This window comes from Myripristis murdjan, chromosome 6, assembly GCF_902150065.1.
Source record: "Myripristis murdjan chromosome 6, fMyrMur1.1, whole genome shotgun sequence".
In the NCBI taxonomy this organism is placed as follows: domain Eukaryota; kingdom Metazoa; phylum Chordata; class Actinopteri; order Holocentriformes; family Holocentridae; genus Myripristis; species Myripristis murdjan.
The window spans coordinates 33,358,704-33,377,240 of NC_043985.1; the positions used below are offsets into that span (position 1 = coordinate 33,358,704).

Here is an 18,537-nt window from a genome sequence, read left to right on the forward strand (position 1 = left end):
CTCCACAAAGTGTGTGAGTTTGAAAAGGTGTGTGTGGTGTTTTTGTGTGGATGGGACAAACAGAGATGGTCATGTGACCTGACAGACGCTCTCTGTGTGGTTCAGTCCTCGGCTGTCAGCATCTTTTATCTTCTTGTTTCCTGTGGAAAGTGAATCTCATCCAGTCTCGTTGCAAATTAAAATCTCTTAAAGTTACAAAACTGCTGATGCCGCAGCAGGAAAGAAAAAAGAAAAAAGAAAAAGTAATGGTCGTCTATTTTAGGGGTTATATTTTAGGAAGCTGACATCCTCGGTTGACAAAATGGTTAACATTTTTCAGCCTGGATCATTTATATTTTAGAAATGCTGGATAATGAAACTCGGGTGATGACTTTCTCTTTCCAAATGTGACACAAATTACTTCAAACTTTTCCCTCTCATGGACAGAAACACCAACTAACCACAAAAAAACTCCTCCCTGCTCGACGTCTGCGGCTGAATGTCCAATCACAGCCCGTCGTCCTCTACCATACAAAGGTGTGAAATTGTTGGATGCCCGATATGAAAATCTGACTGGCAGGTTTCAGTTTTGCGTCTCCGTACGGCTTTGTCTGGGGAAATGGACTCATCCCAGGTGATTTTTCTAACCAGCAGCAGTGGAGAAGACACCTGTCCCCGTCTCCTTCCCTCAAGGTCTTTCCTCTGTGTGTTGGACTCAAATTGCCGTCCCTCGAAAAACCTCCTGTGGGAGTTTTCTCCTGAGCTGAGCCACCTCAGGTCGGACGGTCGGCGTCTCCGAATGCCAGAGCCGCTTTCAGAAAGTCAAGAGGATTAAACTGTCTCCTTTTCATTCCTCTGCGACGCTGAGAGTCCTCCATCCTCCATCCTCACAGGAAAATACAGTCCTGCTCAGCTTTGTTAACGCCGGCTGTAATGTCTGTGAGTTTTTTTTTTCTTCTTTTTTCTTATTGAAACTTTTGAGGAACAGTTTTAACAGCGAGCAGGACAGGCGGCGGCGTCCGTCAGACAGTGAGTGTGTTTGATTGATGAAGCTGAACCGGGAAGAGAAAGGACAAACGTGTCAGCCTCACAAACCAGACAGAGCGCTCCCACAGCCAGGCCGCTTCAAAGCAACATGATGAAACACTTCAGCAGAGGTGTGTGTTGTGGAGGCTGTGGTTTCTTGGTCTGATGTTTGAGTCCTATTGAAAATACACCTTATGGACAAAAGTCCTGGTCCACCTCCCCGTTCATCCAGACAGGGTGTCCGCGGAGTCTAAAAAAGTCTAAAAATAGACATTTTCAATTTTAGGCCTAAAAAAGTCTAAAATACAGAGATATTTTGCACTGTAAGTCTAAAATCTCATTTGGGTAATTTAAGATCTAGGTTATAGTGCAAAATATCGATGTAGGATAAATGTAAAAATAATTATCTTTATGTCCATTTCCTGTCCATTACCCACGCCGTTCAGTTTTTTTTTTTTTTTTTTTTTTTTTGTTCCGGTGGCTTATGGTCCTTGTAGTTCTGCTAGCGGAACTCACTGTTAGCGGAATCCACAATAAAACTACAGACGTGAAGCGGAAGTGTCGTCACAGGATGTTGGAGCAAGCACAGCTCTGGTCTGTATTGCGCTAGGTGTGAGGCGGGAACGGCAGCAGGACAAAACCGGACAAAACAAGAGAAATGGGCAAATGCAGATTCAATAATATCTGGCTCGAACGTCAGGATTTTGCCGACTGGCTCAAACGTGTTCCAGATGATGACACCGAGGCGTTTTGCACGTTGTGCAAAAGATCGCCGAAATTGCTACCAAAAGTGCAGAGCTCAGACGCATGTAGTGCTGCGCATTACACCATACCTGTCAAGTATCCCGTTTTGGCTGGGATTTTCCCGTATTTTACCCTCCTTTCCAGGCTTCCTCCCGTATTAGTATTTTCCCGTAAATTTCCCGTATTTAACCTGCATTTATTACAAATAATAATAATACCCCGGGGAAGCCGCCCATTCCCAGTCTGAGTCAGACTGGTGTGATCGCTCCGTTCCGTGCTTGAATACAGTAACTTCCTCTGCTCTGGCACGGTTGGAGGGGGTGTGCTTCTGCACGGTACGGACGCGAGCACATGCACGGTCACGCACGCAGTGCGTGGACGTAAATCAAGCAACTTTCCTCCTGCCTCTGCAAAATTGTTTAATGCACGCAGTGTGATTACCGGCGAATGGCCGCGTTGCGCAATCAATAATCAACCATGTTGTGTGTGTCATTGTCCGTTGTGCTGCTGCAACCGCGGATAAACAAAAGTCGGTTTATAATGAAAGTACAGCGCCAGGTCTGCCGGAGATCCAGCAGACCGGCCGGCACCGCGTCGGCACCGGCCGGCACTGGCCGCAGCACCGCGTGGTGTGCGGCCACCGGGCACCCTGTCTGCCGGATCTGACAGGTGCCGCTCCGGCTGTCAGGTGGACCTTTCTGAAGAAGGAAGTTACCTCCGAAACTGTCAAGGTAAATAAACATCCCATGTCTGATTAAAGGGAACAAAAACGTTTTTTAGTTAAATGGAAGACATGATGAATGTATTTCAACTATAATGATTTGTAATGACTTCGGGCCATGCCTGTGTCGTATGTCAACGTGATGACGTGCAACCGGGGGCAATTGCGACCCCCCCCCCCCAGTCTCCGTTCTAGTTGATCCAAAGGTGTTGGATGGGGTTGAGGTCGGGGCTCTGTGTGGGCCGCTCAACTTCTTCCACCCCAAACTCAGCCGGCCACGCCTTTATGGAGCTGCTCTGTGCACTGGGGCTCAGTCATGCTGGGACAGGAAAGGGCCTTCCTTCCCCAAACTGGTCCCACAGAGCTGGAAGCAGAGAATTGTCCAAAATGTGTTTGTGCTGATGTTGATGCCAGAGGAGGTTTGGAGCTCTACAGGTCCTGAGGCGGCAGAGCGTCGGACTCTTTTACGCACTATGAGCCTCGGCGCTCGGCGACCCCGCTCTGTGACTTTACGTGGTGCCGCCCCCTGGTGGCCGAGTCGCTGTGGCTCCTAAACGCTTCCACTTTGCAATAATCCCACTTCCAGTTGATGGTGGAATATCTGCAATAATCCCACTTCCATCTGATGGTGGAATATCTGCAATAATCCCACTTCCAGTTGATGGTGGAATATCTGCAATAATCCCACTTCCAGCTGATGGTGGAATATCTGCAATAATCCCACTTCCATCTGATGGTGGAATATCTGCAATAATCCCACTTCCAGTTGATGGTGGAATATCTGCAATAATCCCACTTCCAGCTGATGGTGGAATATCTGCAATAATCCCACTTCCAGTTGATGGTGGAATATCTGCAATAATCCCACTTCCATCTGATGGTGGAATATCTGCAATAATCCCACTTCCAGTTGATGGTGGAATATCTGCAATAATCCCACTTCCAGCTGATGGTGGAATATCTGCAATAATCCCACTTCCAGCTGATGGTGGAATATCTGCAATAATCCCACTTCCAGTTGATGGTGGAATATCTGCAATAATCCCACTTCCAGTTGATGGTGGAATATCTGCAATAATCCCACTTCCAGCTGATGGTGGAATATCTGCAATAATCCCACTTCCAGCTGATGGTGGAATATCTGCAATAATCCCACTTCCAGCTGATGGTGGAATATCTAGGAGGGAAGAAAGTTGAGCAGCTGACTTGTTGCAGCGGTGGCTTCCTGTTCCATCACTATTCCAGCAGCACCTGAACTCAGTGAGCTCTTTAGAACCAGACGCTCTGTCACTGATGTTGGTGAAGGCAGACTGCAGGGCTGCTGCTGGAGGTTACACACCTGTGGGGACGGGGCTGAAGGGAACACCTGAGCTCACTGATTAACAGGTGTGTTCCAGTACTCCTGCCCATGTGGTGTATATCAATATTTTGCAGTGTGATCATAGTAGCTCATTATGTGGCGTTTCATATCTTTCACAGTGCATCATGTTCCAGTCATTTGTTTCCTGTTCAGTTCATCACACAGTTTCCTTTGGAGGTTTTGACAGATTTATTTTAGGAATTAAACTAAATCTACCATGAATAAGACAAATAAGCAGCCTCCGCACGGCTCCGCGGAGGGAGGACCACGCTTTGGTTTTCCCCTGTGCTTTCAGAGCGGCTCTGTCGCTGCTCTCCGCTCCCCGTGAAGCACTTTGTGATGAACCTATTTGTTTCAAAAAAGCTTTTCAGATGCATTTTATTTGACCCGACATGGTGAATCTCTCTCTCTGTAAAGAATGCAGAGGATGCAGGCTGGAGTCTCTCACAGTAAACATTTCAGCACACCAACCTTCACTGGAGCTTTTTTATTTATTTATTTTTTTATCTGTAACTAGAAATGTTCAATCTGATAGATAATACCAGAGGCTGACTCATTTTTTAAATGTTAACGGTCACAACCCTTGTGTCTTCCATAAATTTGGCCTCCCACTCTTCTGCAGTTGAAAGGCTCAACACTCGGGCTGCATTTAGACACAGAAAAGCTATTTTGGAGCGCGGATGCCCACACAGAAGCTGGGAGCGGGAGATAAGTTGCTGTTCACATTGTGTCAGCGGCACCGGCACCGTGACTTTGATAATGTATTTGTCGCTGGCAGTGTCGCAACCAGCGGAAAAATTAATGCTTTAATTTCCCCGTCGCTGCCGCCGCCGCCGCCGCCCCTCTCTCTCTCTCTCCGAGCCTCATGCATATGCAACTCCTGAAGAGCAGCTTTCAGTGATTCTGCTTCTCATGAAAACTTAAAATCCTCATAAGGAAAAATAATGTGTGACTGCTTGACTTTAGCCGCTGATAGACGATCGGCCGTGGTTCACTGGGCAAAACGGACGGAGACTGATGACATTTCTGAACGCTGCCGAGGGAATTCTGTGCCTGATTTCTCTGGGAATTGTTCCTCTGCAGAAAAATTAAAAAAATAAATAAACTAATAAAAATATCATCACTTCTGGATGATATTGATCCTCTCCGTTGCAATCAGTGCAAAATACCTGATTGCCATGGATGGAAAAAAGATGTATTGATGGGCATATAGACTGACAGATGGGTAGGGCGGTAGATGGATAAATAAATAAATAAATAGTTTGACACGTTTATAGATCTGGAGGTGGATAGATGGAGCAGGAATTTTCAGGGTGTAGGGGAGAGTGGGGTAAGTAGTGCCAATTTTTACTTAAAGTGCCTTTAAAGCGAGGGGATTACAGTAATGCCTCCAACTAAAATATGCACATATAGTTTAGGATGTTGTGCATCCCTGGGAACAATCACTTTGGATGTTATATAAACTGTTTGAGAAATATAGCTTTCAAAAAAAAAGTGATTTTGTGGCACAACTTGCCCCCGGTGCGGGGTAAATTGTGCCATTAGAGAGAATACACTGGGGTAAATTGTGCCATTGATAATTGAAGTAAAGCAGATCATTTTAATCTCACAAATGATAATGCTATATAAAAGCAAAACAAATTCAATATAAAATGATTTATTTAACATTTATTTATTATTTAAACAAGATCACAGGCCACTTTTCTACAACAAGGCCGAGCGCCACATGAACACATACCCAGAACAAAATAAAAATTCCAAAATGAGCACCTGCAAATCATCTTCATCTGAATCTGAATAGTTTTAATGATCAAAGGTAAGAAGACAATGTACAATAACAATAAAATACAATAAAGTAATATATAGTATATAATCACAAGTTGTACCACTGGCACAAATTACCCCAAGGCCCTTTGGCACAAATTACCCCAAGCCCACCATTTTGAAAAAAAAATTATCCCCCAGCTGTTTTGAGCTAACATCATGCTAACTGTATAGACTCATGGTGTAGCTTACTAAAGTACTAAAACCTGTGTGAACTGTTTTCAAAGTTTTCTATAATTGTTCAAACAGAGCAATCAAAAAACCTTGATCATAGAAATTTTACTTTGGAGGGCAAAAAAATGTTTTTTGAACTTCAATGTGCTTACCTCTCAAGCCATGTGTCTCCCTTCTTTGCAGGATGAGTGAAATGGATGTCTCTTCAAAAATATGTGGTCACATGACCAACTTCTTCTATAGTTTTCTAGATAACAGGGGTGGCACTACTTGACCCTTGGCACAAATTACCCCACTCTCCCCTATTGATCACTTTACCAGATTTAAAGTGATCGCTGACTGTTCCACGTCAGTGACGCCGCCTTGAAACTGCGTCTTTTCACTCTGACTGGGCGACTGGTGTGTGACTGGACGTTTGCTGGTTTGAATCCCAGATTGACTGGGATTCACCGCAGCTCTGCAAACCCCCACCTAAGATTTAAAGTGACAGTTCACCCTAAAATAACATTTGACCCATAAAAACATCTTTACCACAAGACTGCAGCTCACACAGACAGTTTTTAACCACCAGGGTTCATTAAAAAAAACAACAACAAAAAAACATGCAATCTCAGAGTTTTAATCCCAAATTTTTTGGTGTGTTTTGAGATGGGTGGTGCTGTGTAGTGCAAGGCCTTATGGGTATTTGAGTGTTTATGATGCGGCGACCTGAAAACCCACAAGTACGACAAAATCTTACAAACTAATCTGAAGTTTTCTCCCACTTTTTAAATTTTCTTTTTCTTTTTTCTTTTTATTTTTATTGTAAAATCATGATACTAACGAATGCTGCTTCCAGGCAGGGAGGTGGGCGGGGCCATAGAGCCATGCATTTTAATGAGGGCGAGATTTAGGGTTATATTTAAGTGGTTTTAAGATAGTACGGGATGTTTTTTGCGTGGAAAAAACTTATGAATATGCAATACTGATGAGCACAGATTATGTTTAGTGGCTTAATAAATGACTGGAGGGGATCTTTAACTTTATGCTGTGAATGTTTAGCTTCACTCTGCAGGGCATTAGTCTGTCCACTAAGTAAAAGTGCTCTGGTGGGGAGTGAAGGGTTAACTCCGTCCTGTCGGCTGTGAAGTGGCTCGCTGCTCAGTGGATGAACGGCGTTCGATAATCCGCCCTGCCGTCTTTTGTGCCGCCTCTGTCCAACAGTCTCAGTCCATCGGTAACTTCACGTTCGCTGCACCAGCCGTGATAAAGTCCATTCATCCTCTGGACTTTTAGAGATCTCTGAAACGTCCCACTCCACAAATGTGCAGAGCATTTTGAAATCTGTCAGGACACTTTTTTTTTTTTTTTTTAATTCTCTAATCCTTCACCATGTTTCTGCACAAATGTTGCCGAGATGAACATCTTTTGGAATAAAGTGATTCCTAATGAGAGACGTTAAATAATGAAACGTGAGGGCCGAGTCACGCAGCGCCTCTAATCTCCATGTGCTTTTCTCTCTCTCCCCTCTCATCCCTCCTTCCTTCCTCCTCCTCTTCAAATTGATTTCACCCCATCATCTTCCCTCTCATGTCTCCTCCACACCCCTCCTCCTCCTCCCCCTCCTCCTCCTCCATCATCTTCCTCCTCTCAGCTGAATAAGCAGCAGTTGCAGGCGGTGAAGGAGCGTTTCCTGGCCTTCCTCAGCGGGGACACTCAGATCGTGGCGGATGAAGCTTTCTGCAACGCCGTGCGGAGCTACTATGAGGCAAGAACACCTGCTTTCCTCCTCTTCAACGCTCTTTGACTCTTTTATTTCTGTCCTTTTTCTTTTTATCTCGGGTGGTGGGTTGGTCCAGTGTCATAAGACTCATAATCAAAAGGTCTCAGGAGCTCATTAGTCAGTTTATTTAAAGTTTAAAGCGATCAGGTTTATTGTTTATTGGCTGATCTTGGTGTCGCTGCTGGTTTGCAAGAAGAGAGCAAACTAACAGGAACCGGTAACGTGTTTCAGATCCACATGATCCGCTGTGGAAATCACACCGCTCCAGAGCAGCTGTGTTTTTACTTTTTCACTTTGACAGAGCCGGGCTAACGACTCCCATAGACTTCAAGTCTTTATGCTAAGCTAACAGGAAATGCTAACCATAGGAACCGAACCACAGGACGTACAGAAGAGAATGAAGTCGAGAGTTTTTTCTTCAATGTAAAGGGAGTAACAGTGGTCATTCCTACCATCATCAACATCTTGGTTATCATTTTTGATCAGATTAATCCAAAATTGATGATTTCTTTTTCTCAAAAAACAAAGGTTTCTCAGTGATTCCAAGCTTTCAAACTCTATAAATGCATTTTTTATTTGGTTTGGGGTTTATCCATGCTAGCTGGTATCTTTGCTATGAAACCGGAAATACAAGGACAACGGCAAATGATACTGATATTGATATTTTTAAATCAGAATAAGATCAGATACTTTATCATCGTAGTGGCGCCCAATCCTAGAATGAACTAAATACTTAAACACACACTGATGGAGCCGGACTGGAGCTGTGTTTTGTTCTGGTCAGGAGGAACTGGCCTGAGAAAAGGATCATTACTGAGAACAGTTTAGAGCCTCTGGTGAGGAGGTTTGGTTTGATGGTTTGATGGTTGAACAGACAAACCACAGACACCGTCACCGTCTCTTCACCCGGCCGGCCTGCTGTCGGGTTTCCTGGCCGGCCTCCAGCGGCGACCAGGTGCTTGGAGTCCGATGAATCAAATCAAATGAAATCAAATGAAATCAAATGAAATCAAGACTTCATCAGTTTCCTCAGAGGAGAGGAGCCGGAGCCAGCCGGCGGTTTGTGGATTTGCAGGTTTCCCCTCTCCTCGTTCATTTTTACCATCTTGATAAACACCCCCTAATCCTAATCTGAGCGGTGCCGCCCTCCGTGGGCGTGCACGGCTCCAGATGACAGAGCTGCTGCTGCTGGAAACACGTCATGACGTTTATCGCAGCGTCTGAGCGACACATCAGAGCATCGATCGGCTTTCTGTGGCGAGGAGGGAGCCGCTCTGCTCCGCCCTCACACACACACACACACACACACACACACACACACACACACACACCTCTGTTAAGACGTTACAGAAGAGCTGTGTGTTTTCTTGTTTCCATCTTCCTGGATTGGAGGGCAGGTAGAGCCACAGACTGCAGCCAATTTCCTCTGTTTTTATTCTGTTGTCGTCCTCTCTCTCTCTCTCTCTCTCTCTCTCTCTCTCCCTCTCCCTCTCCCTCTCTCTCTCATCTGTTTCTCCCTCCTCCTCCATCTCTCCCTCTGTCTCTCCACGTCTCCGTCTCTCCTCCTCCGCCTGTCATCTGTTATGAGATGAGATCTTATCGTCTGCTCTCTTCCTTTAATTGCGGCTGAGCGTTCAGAGGAGGATCCAGCTGAAGTGGCGGCATCACAGTGCAGCCGCCGCCGCCGCCACCGCCACCGTCAGGCTGGGTGATCAAAGCCCGACGACTGTTACCGTGCGGTGGACATCGTCGTGCCGAGAGCTTGGACAGAGCGCTGGTCGAGTGTGAGGAGTTAGTGAGCGAGCGTTAAGGACGACTCTGTTCACCCCAGCTGACAGTAGTTATTATCCTCCATGCTGGCGACAGCTGTGCCGGAGGCGTTAACGTTTTCGGATCGTCCGTCTGTACGTCCGTAACGTTCTCGTGAACGTGATATCTCAGGAATAGGGCTGCACATTTCCTGCTCAAATGTGAATCAAGATTTTTCTCCCAAAGAGTTGAGATCACGATTCTCACTTTTTCAACAAAAATATTTATTGCACTGCTCAGAGCTTCAGTGGAGAAACACATCTGGGATGCCTTAGACCTTCAGAACAGATCAAAGGCCTCATGCCTCCGGTCTGAACCCCACAGGTCACATGGTGCTGTGTGACGGCGGTGCTGCTCAGGTGTGTCTCGTCTGTCCTTTGTGGAAAACTCATGTTTTTGGTTTTACGGCGACGTTTGAGCCACGATGCTCCTCTGCTTCACCTCAGGGAGCTCAGATGGAGTCCTGATCTGCTCTGAGCTTTCACTCCGTCTCCTTCCTTCTTACCTGGAGAATCCTCCATTAGAACAGCAGCCCACCAAGGTGAGACACACCTGGCTGTTAGAGGGGACGGGAGACGGCCTCTGATCGGTGATGTGCTGAACACAAACAGCAGACTGACGTGCTTCTGACTAACCTCTGAAGAGAAGAACAAATTATTAATTTTATAAAGAAATGAAGAGAGAAAAGGAAGACAGGCCGGTTCTCCACGTTCCTTGTTCCTTCACTGGGTTCCAGACGAGCTATTAAAAATGTTCTCTGATGGTTTATAGAGCGAGACATTAATCCATTCACTGAGGAAATAATCTGCACATTAATCCACAAGGAGAAGAATTGTTAGCTGCTGCCACCAAATAACTCCAATAAACATGAAGAACCTTTAGCACTTTAAAGAACCACAGAAAGTGTGAGGAACCAGCCGCTAAATACAGAGGTTCTCCAGCTGCTGATGGTTCTCTGTAGAACCACAGAGAGGTCTACCATTTGTTTTTCTGAGTTGTGAGGCTCAGTGTTGGACCTTTTTACTGGATAAACGGCTGCTGATTATTGAAGTTCCAGTCAAGTGATTTTCTGTCAATAGACTAATTGATCTGCTAATTGCTTCAGCTCCGGTGTTTTCCTCCTGCAGCACAAACCGAAGGACAGCACGGCTGCCGCTTTATGATACAGTATGTATAATAAATAGTGTTGGTTCTCATGTGATGCGGCACTTCATAATGTAGTCGACTTTTTCCCCATTCTGTAATATAAGTAATAATATTTATTCAGCAATAATATTTATTCAGTAATAATATTTATTCAGTGTGTTTGAAAGAGAAGGAGAAGCCACCCAGCCGTCAGACAGCAGTGTGATCTCGGTCGGGGCGGTGAGGTGAGGTGGGAGTCGGGCGATGAAAGGAGGCTGGCCGTTGATCCGCTGTGAGCTCCTCAGGAAATCTTGTCCCACAGTCTTGCCGCAGATTTTATCACCTCCTGGTTTTTTGATCTGGATTCTACATTTGCTAATTGCGCTCGCGCTCAGCCTCCACAGCCTCGGGCCTTTGTTCTGCATGTCGGCTGTCAGCCGGGCCCGATCTCACGTCTGGACCTTCAGCTGAGCCCGCTCTGCACCCGGGACCCTGAGACCCTGAGAAAAACAGAAACAAGAAAAAAAAAAAAAAATTAGAAATACATTACCTGAAAATCAGAAAGAATAAAATGATATAAAATAAAATGTAAAAAAAAAAAAATAAAATAAGATTCTATTATTATATAATATTAAATAAAATTGCAAGAAAACCATATATATTTATAATTATTGAAATTATGTATTTAAAAATCAGATCAGTGATGCTGGATCAACGTCGGATTTAAAAAGCATGGGGGGACAAAAAAAAAGACAGAAAATTAGCAAGAAATTATTACAATAAAATGACCTGAAAATGGCCTGAAAATGAAAATTAAAACCTGAGAAATTTTTATTTTTATTTTTAGTATTTTTTTTAACAAACAGTATATTTGAAAATGAGCAAAATTAGCGACCAGAAAATCAGTAAAACATCAACAATAAAGTCCTGTGATTGTAAAAAGCGGCGCTGTGGCGTCCGACCCCAGACACCTCAGGCTTCTGCAGCTTTTTCTTTTGTGGTGTTTAGTCGTGACGTCTCTTGCTGTGTGTCTGTCTGTCTGTGTGTGTGTGTGTGTGTGTGTGTGTGTGTATAACCGGGTGTTTCTGGTTCCCTCAGTGAATGAATCAGCTCCAGCAGGGCCGGCTGTATTCACTGATGATGACTATCTGTGTGCTGACGGCCTCACAAAGGACTGCAGGAACCACGTGAACACGGAGATCTGTGTGTGTGTGTGTGTGTGTGTGTGTGTGTGTGTGTGTGTGTGTGCGTGTGCATCTAAAAATATTCCAGAGGCACGTACATCCAGTTACCTCCTAGCTACCGAACAAATAAAAAAGGCAAGGAAAATGAAAAATAAAGTGCCCAGACTGCATCACTTCCACTTCCATCCCCAAATAAAAGCTCTCAGGCAGGTCACATGTTTGGGTCTCTGTCTCTCTTTGTATTTAATGGACATTTGGACTGTGGAACAGCAGCAGAGGGCTGTAGAGAGAGACACCACGACATTTTGCCATTAATTAACTAGAATTAACAATCAACAGAGACCAACAGACCTCAGGGTTGGTCACTCTAGGTGTATTTTTTGTTCTTTTTTTACCTTTGGACACCACTTTGTGTTTCGTGTTCCTCAGTTTGTTCAGTTTCTGGCGGACCTGACCCGTTGAGCGTTGGATCCCCACCGCATGGCGTCATCAGCAGCAATCAGACACGGATCTGATTTAGGAGGACATATGAACGCGACTCAAATCAGGATTGAAAATGTCAGATTCAGTGTGTTGTTCACTCTGGCTGATCTGTGTCACATTTTAGGAAGAATTCAGATGTAAGCCGCTGTCTGCTGGCTGTCTGAGCGTCGCCTTTGATTCTGCAGGAGAAAAAGAAAGAACAACAGAGGTGATTGTGGTTGGAAATATTGATCAGTCCTGCAGACGCAGGGATGAGCGAGCTGAAGAGAGGGATGAGAAACCTGCTTCCTGTGGGGAGGAATTCACATTAAACAGAGTCTTCTGTGATCCAGTTTGTGTTTTGTTGTGTGTTTAAGCAGTGATGTCATGTCCCTGCATCACACTCCACAGATTTTACTGCAAATACTGGCCAGTGTTGATCTCTTGTTTCTGTCAGAGCGCTGAATGAGGAGCGGAGTCCGGCGCTGATGATGCCTCCTGCGATGTTTTGATGAAAAGAGGCGGCGTATTGAACCGCTGACAGCGAAGACACATGGCCCCGTCACAGCGTGCATACAAATCACTTTCAAACACCGCGCACTCAATAACACATTATCTCATCTGGTTTCCATTCATCGCGCGCGTCGTGTAACTTTTTAATTTTCTGTCCTTGTATCGCCGGCTTCATCAGATCAGATAGTTGCATCTCATCGACTCGTTTTCCCGTTTTATTTTTAGACGCGAGCGCGGCCGTCGCCGGGACCTGGAGCCCTCGCTCGTGTCTCGGTAACTGTGTGAATATCGCCGCCGTTCTTGCTCTCAGTGATTGGTGATGTTTCTTTGACCGGGTGACCGATCACGTGACCTGTCCGGCTGTCGCTGGAGGCGGCGTCCACGTCGACAACGTCTCAGCCGGGAAAAGGAAAATACATTTGCAAGTTGGAGTACAGTGTGTGTTTAAGAGCCACAGCCTTGAATACATCTCACACACAGGCTGTGCAGTGCAGTGTGAGAATGGACTCTCCATGCTGTCGCAGTGTAAAGAGCCCGTCATGCAAAGGACTGATTCAGGTGATGCCAACGCATACGGAGCCATTCAGCAGACTGCATCAGTAATGGCTGTGGCATTTCATATCTTCACAAAACATCACGTTCCAGTCATTTGGTTGCTATGCAGTTCATCACACAGTTTCCTTTTTTATTGAGTTATTTTATTTATTAAACTCAATCTACCATGACATAAGAAATGATTTTTTTAAAAAAGAAAATCATATCCTGAGGCAAAAAAAAAAAAAAAAAATCAATGAGAGAAAAAAAACTAAAATCATGAGCTGATTTAATGCAGTTTCTGTCTGTTTTGTGGTTGAAGTATTCATTAGTGAGTCAAAGCCTGCAGAGAAGCCAGAGGATGGAAGAGGCGGCGCGGCTCAAGTCAAGTCAAGCTGGTCAAGTATCAGATGAATTTGATAATATAATTATAGCTGCTGTGCAGCGATGGGTCGGGTCCGGGCATTTTTAGGCAATTCTAAGCAACAAGCAGAAGAATATGAACTTAAACACAAACTGAACTGATTGACACACCTGGTAAGAAAGGGGCAGGACACAGGCCTGGAGGGGACAGATGATTGGCCGAAATACAACAAAGACATGCAACACGGGGGCGGGGCTAATGAGGCAATGCAGGGCAGGTGTGAGGACAAACAAGCTGACAAGACTATGGAGGAACAATAGGGACAAAATGAAGACAGCAGACTAAAATATAATAAACATTATAGCTGCTGTGCAGCAATGTTCAGGGCCAGGCAAGTTAGGCAATTCTGAGCAACAAGTAGAGAATAGGAAGACGAAAAGAAAGGTGGTGTTCTTATGTGCATTTTGCATCAGTTGAGGCTTGAACTCAGTTTCTGACATGAAGGACAACACTCTATCTCACTGAGCTAGTTGACAAGTGTCATTTCATGTGAGGCTTCACAAACTGACTAAGACAGTCACATGACAGCAGCCACCTATGCATGGAAAGGCAGATTTCAAACCACTGTAAAATAAATAAATAAGTCATGAAGACAAAAATCTGACAATGATGATCTGGACCTTTGTGTAAAGTTTGGTGAATTTTCGCACGTGGGAATGTTGCACAAGCTGAGGCTTGAACTCACAGTCTTCTACACCAGTGGTTCCCAACCCAGTCCTCAAGTACCCCATGTCCTGGAGGTTTTTGTTTCAGCTCTACTCTTTCACACCTGATCCAATTAAGGCCCTTGCACCTTCATGCACGCCCTCTTCAGGTAGATCTGGGGGTACTTGAGGACTGGGTTGGGAACCACTGTTCTACACTGAGGCCTGGCCTCCATCTCACTGAGCTAAAACTTCACATGCAGCTTCACAAACTGACTGAGCCAATCACTGACCTGCAGGACAGCAGCCAGCCATGCATGGAAAGGCAGATTTTAAACAGCTGTCAAAAATTCAGATATTAAGACAAAAATCTGAAAATACACATATTGCATCTAGGCAGCATGGAGATGTTGATCATTTGCTTTTAACAGTGACTGATTTGCTCCATAAGTGAAAAACTGATGTTTAAAAATGACATTCTTGCATTGACTCCAATTGTTCACATGAGAGCAAAATTCAAAATGCTGTCAAAAATTGAGTTTTTGAGATAAAATTCTGAAATTTGCCACACATCATCTACGATGACTCCAAAACTTTGTCCATTTTTTTCATGAACATTGAAGATTTATTTAGTGAGAATTTGCAGGTATGTGTTTACAGTAAAACATTTTGATGCACTGTAGGCTTAATTTTTGATAAATCAAAAATCTGTGAACATCGTTTGTGTAGGACAGTCTGAAGATGCTCTGTAGCAAGTTTGGTGACATTTGAGCAAAAATTGTGGGAGGAGATATGTTTAAGAAGTTTTACAGTTTTTGAAAAAAACAGAGTGATGGACTTCATAATTTGCAATAGGTTTGAGTGCACAAAAGTTTCTTCTATATTGAGGTTACAGTTTGATGAAAGTTGTGTAGTTGTAGCACATATGGTTGATTTGTTATGAATTTTCAAAGTTTTGAACTTTAGAGGCTTGCTATAGCGCCACCATCAGGACTATTGGCTTGTGTTTGCAGCTGAGGTAATCTGGCGCGGGACTGGACCTTTGTGCAAAGTTTGGTGAGTTTTCATGCATGGGAAGTAGGATTTCCTCAGAAGAAAGAAAGAAAGAAAGAAAGAAGACCTGGAAATACAGTAGTGTCCTGGCAGTGTGTCTAGGCTGCCAGGACACTAAAGAATGTCAATAAACAGTTCCAGCAAAGAAGATCTTAAAGTAAATTCATGAAGCGCTCCCCTGCAGGAACAGTGTGATGAAGAAGGTCTGTGGACTGAAATGTTGTTTCCTAATAAAAATTTCATGCAAGTTAAACTTTAAAGTAAATTCATGCTGAGAAATCTGCAAAACATCTGTTTGAACAGCAGCCAGTGTGTGTGGACTGTGGACTACCACACCACACCTGACCAATCTGCAGTCTGCAAACCTTCACTCTGCTGCACCAAGGCACAGGTGGACATGCGGTGGTGAGGCTGGTGAGCAGACAGCGGCTCAGCGGCTCAGCGGCTGTCTGATCCCCTCTGGGACGCTGAAGCCACATCTGCCCGTGAAACTGCAGAGCGACACAAGACACAAGATCAGACACAAGAAGGAGCTGGAAGCAGAGTTTGTAAAAGCGAGTGCTGGAGGAGCAGAGAGACGAGAAGCTGTGGATGGCGGTGAATCATCGGTGGTGGAGGAGAGGAGGCTGTGTGCCGAGTGATGGACAGAAAGCTCCGGAGGAAGAGAAGCAGATGGAGAGAATCAGCAGGTTTCCGATACTGATTCAACAGGATTCCCCAGCCTGGCACAGCCGCCTGCTGTCCCTCGCCACGTCCAGGCATAATGACAGGAAAATGTCCACTTACAGCAAAGCTGCTGAGCCCCCGCCACCCCGGCTTCATGGATTCGCTGCAAGCAAAGACAAGCACAAAGCACAAAAGCTTCATTAAAAAGTGTTGTTTTTTTTGTTTTTTTTATCTTGGGGTGGCAAGCCTGGGGCCAAGAGGAGGATAAACTGTGAAATAAAATCATCAAACTGAGAGAGAAACATCAGATCTAATAGAAGGTTCAGTCCAGGTGAAGGTAAAAGGCAATTTGAGGTGATCATTTATTTAATATCAGCTGTTGTGCGCGTTGGAGGGCGGCCACAAAAATAAAATATCCATCAAAAATGGATTGAACCAGTGGAGCTCAAAAATGATGAAAATGATTTTGCAGTGTAAGAACGTCGCTCGTCACCAAACTCAGTTCCTTGTTTTGGCTGTAAAGACGCAGGAACATTTAACATTTACCAACAAACATTTCTGCTAAAAACCGAGCAGGGCAGCTCTCAAACGTTTACACCAGACTGAGAATCAAGATTATTAAGGTTATAAAGTCAAATTATTATTCAGGTTACTTAGAACAACCAGGTCAGTTGGCCGCTGTTTAATTTATTTGCAAATTTCACTTGCTCCTGTGGTGTCACTGCAAAAAATAAAGTCCCAAAGCACTGCAAAAAAAATTTTTTTTTTTTTTAGAAAAGCTGCCATGACAGCGCGCATAGACGCAGCGGCTACAGCTCTCCACTCTCGGTGCCATATTATATGTTTTTGTATGTGTGAACGGTTGTGTTTTTAGCTTAAAACACCACCTTATGTTGGGCAATGTACGTGTACAGTCGTCAGCACCTTTTGAGCTTGGGATTGTGCTGCGAGGTACCAATTTCACCGGACTTTCATCGCTACCAGGACATTCCAGAGGACGCCGTTAGAACACCGGGGTCTCCGTGGATAGTTCTTCCCAGTGACAAGTCCAGGAGGAAACGTAAACAAGCAAAGGAAACAACAGTTATCAGGACCTTTTGAGCTTGGGATTGCGCTGCGGGATGCCGATTTCACCGGACTTTCGTCGCTGCCAGGACATTCCTGAGGACGCCGAGGCTGCAGGGCCGGTGCGTTGACACGGCTGAAAGGACAGCCCTTTGGGCCGCCGCCTCCCAGCATTTTCCAGCGCCAGGTCCATGGCGAACACGGGATGACGAACTGTGCTTGCACATCCAACAAGTGTTTCTGTGACTGTTGCATTTTTTCTGCTATCAGAGACATGGCTGCAGCCATCTATTACTGGACTTGGCTATTCAACTAGCAAGATGCACGATGCTTTCTATTCTCCCCTGCACCGAAAGGACTGAGCCCTAATTTCATTGCATTATTATACGTATATGATTGTGCAGTGACAATAAAAATCTATCTATCTATCTATCTATGAAATCAAAGGTTAGGCTGCAACAGTCAACAGTGAGGGACTGGATGTTCTTATAACACGTCCCTTTATTCAGAGGAAAACACGTCTTTATTGTGACTCCTTCTCCTTTCTGATTAACATGAAATATATTTTAGGTCTTCAGCGAACAAATTTCAATTCTATATCTGCGCAAATTGCAAAAAAGCAAAGATTAGCAGCTAAAAATTGTCCAGTGGAAGTGTCTTGGACCCGGTGGCGTTGCTTCCTCTGAACCTTTATGGCTGAATGTCATCTGTCCTGGGAGTGGCTATAACTTTGCTGCTAATTATCTTGGAAAGGTGATCTAAGAGTCTAATGCATATTTGTGATATCCCGAAGTAAAAAAAAAAAGATTTAAAAACAGTAATATGAAAACCTGTGTGGCTTTTAAATGGATGTGGATCCAAATTCTGCTAATGATGAAAAGCTGCTGGAGATTCATGTCTTGACATCCACACACAGACTCTGAGGTCGCCTTTCTAATATTGCCATTTCCTGGTTTGTGCCTAATTATTAGGCTCCATAATTTATTCAAATTATGCTAATGACCAAAGGTTGCATGACTCAGGTATGGAGGAGACAATTTTCTGGACATCAAACACAGACCTGGACTCTGAGGTCGCCTTTCTAAATTGACTAAAAGCACAAATATAGCTATTTCCTGATTTTGACCTAATTCTTACATAATTTATGCAGATTATGGTCATGAGGAAAGGTCACATGACTTCACTTTTCTAGCCATTTGCAGTTTTTTTGGTTATTTAACTCATTATGCAAATTGCTCAAATTGCACAGCATGCAGCTTCATGTCACCTGCTCAGCCTGGAGACGACATGTTAGTGCTAAAAGGTCATGGGGAACATGGAGGTGTCATGGAGGAGGCTGGTCAGGTGAGAGTGATGGAGGGTCAGGCTGCAGCTCCATCCTGCTGCTGCTGCTTCTTCTTCTGTGGTTTTGGCGAGTCCTGCCTCTGGCTGATCCTCGCCTCCCGTGTGTTTCGTCATGCGAGCTCAC

At 44.6% G+C, this 18,537-nt stretch overlaps 1 protein-coding gene across 1 annotated transcript in view; it reads left to right on the top strand.

The window, feature by feature from the left end:
* Window positions 1–18,537, top strand: part of cadps2 (Ca++-dependent secretion activator 2) — a 243,713-nt gene that overhangs the window by 41,690 nt on the left and 183,486 nt on the right. The window contains 1 exon segment of the mRNA XM_030054425.1: window positions 7,462–7,575. Within this exon segment, the coding sequence (XP_029910285.1) occupies window positions 7,462–7,575 (114 nt within the window).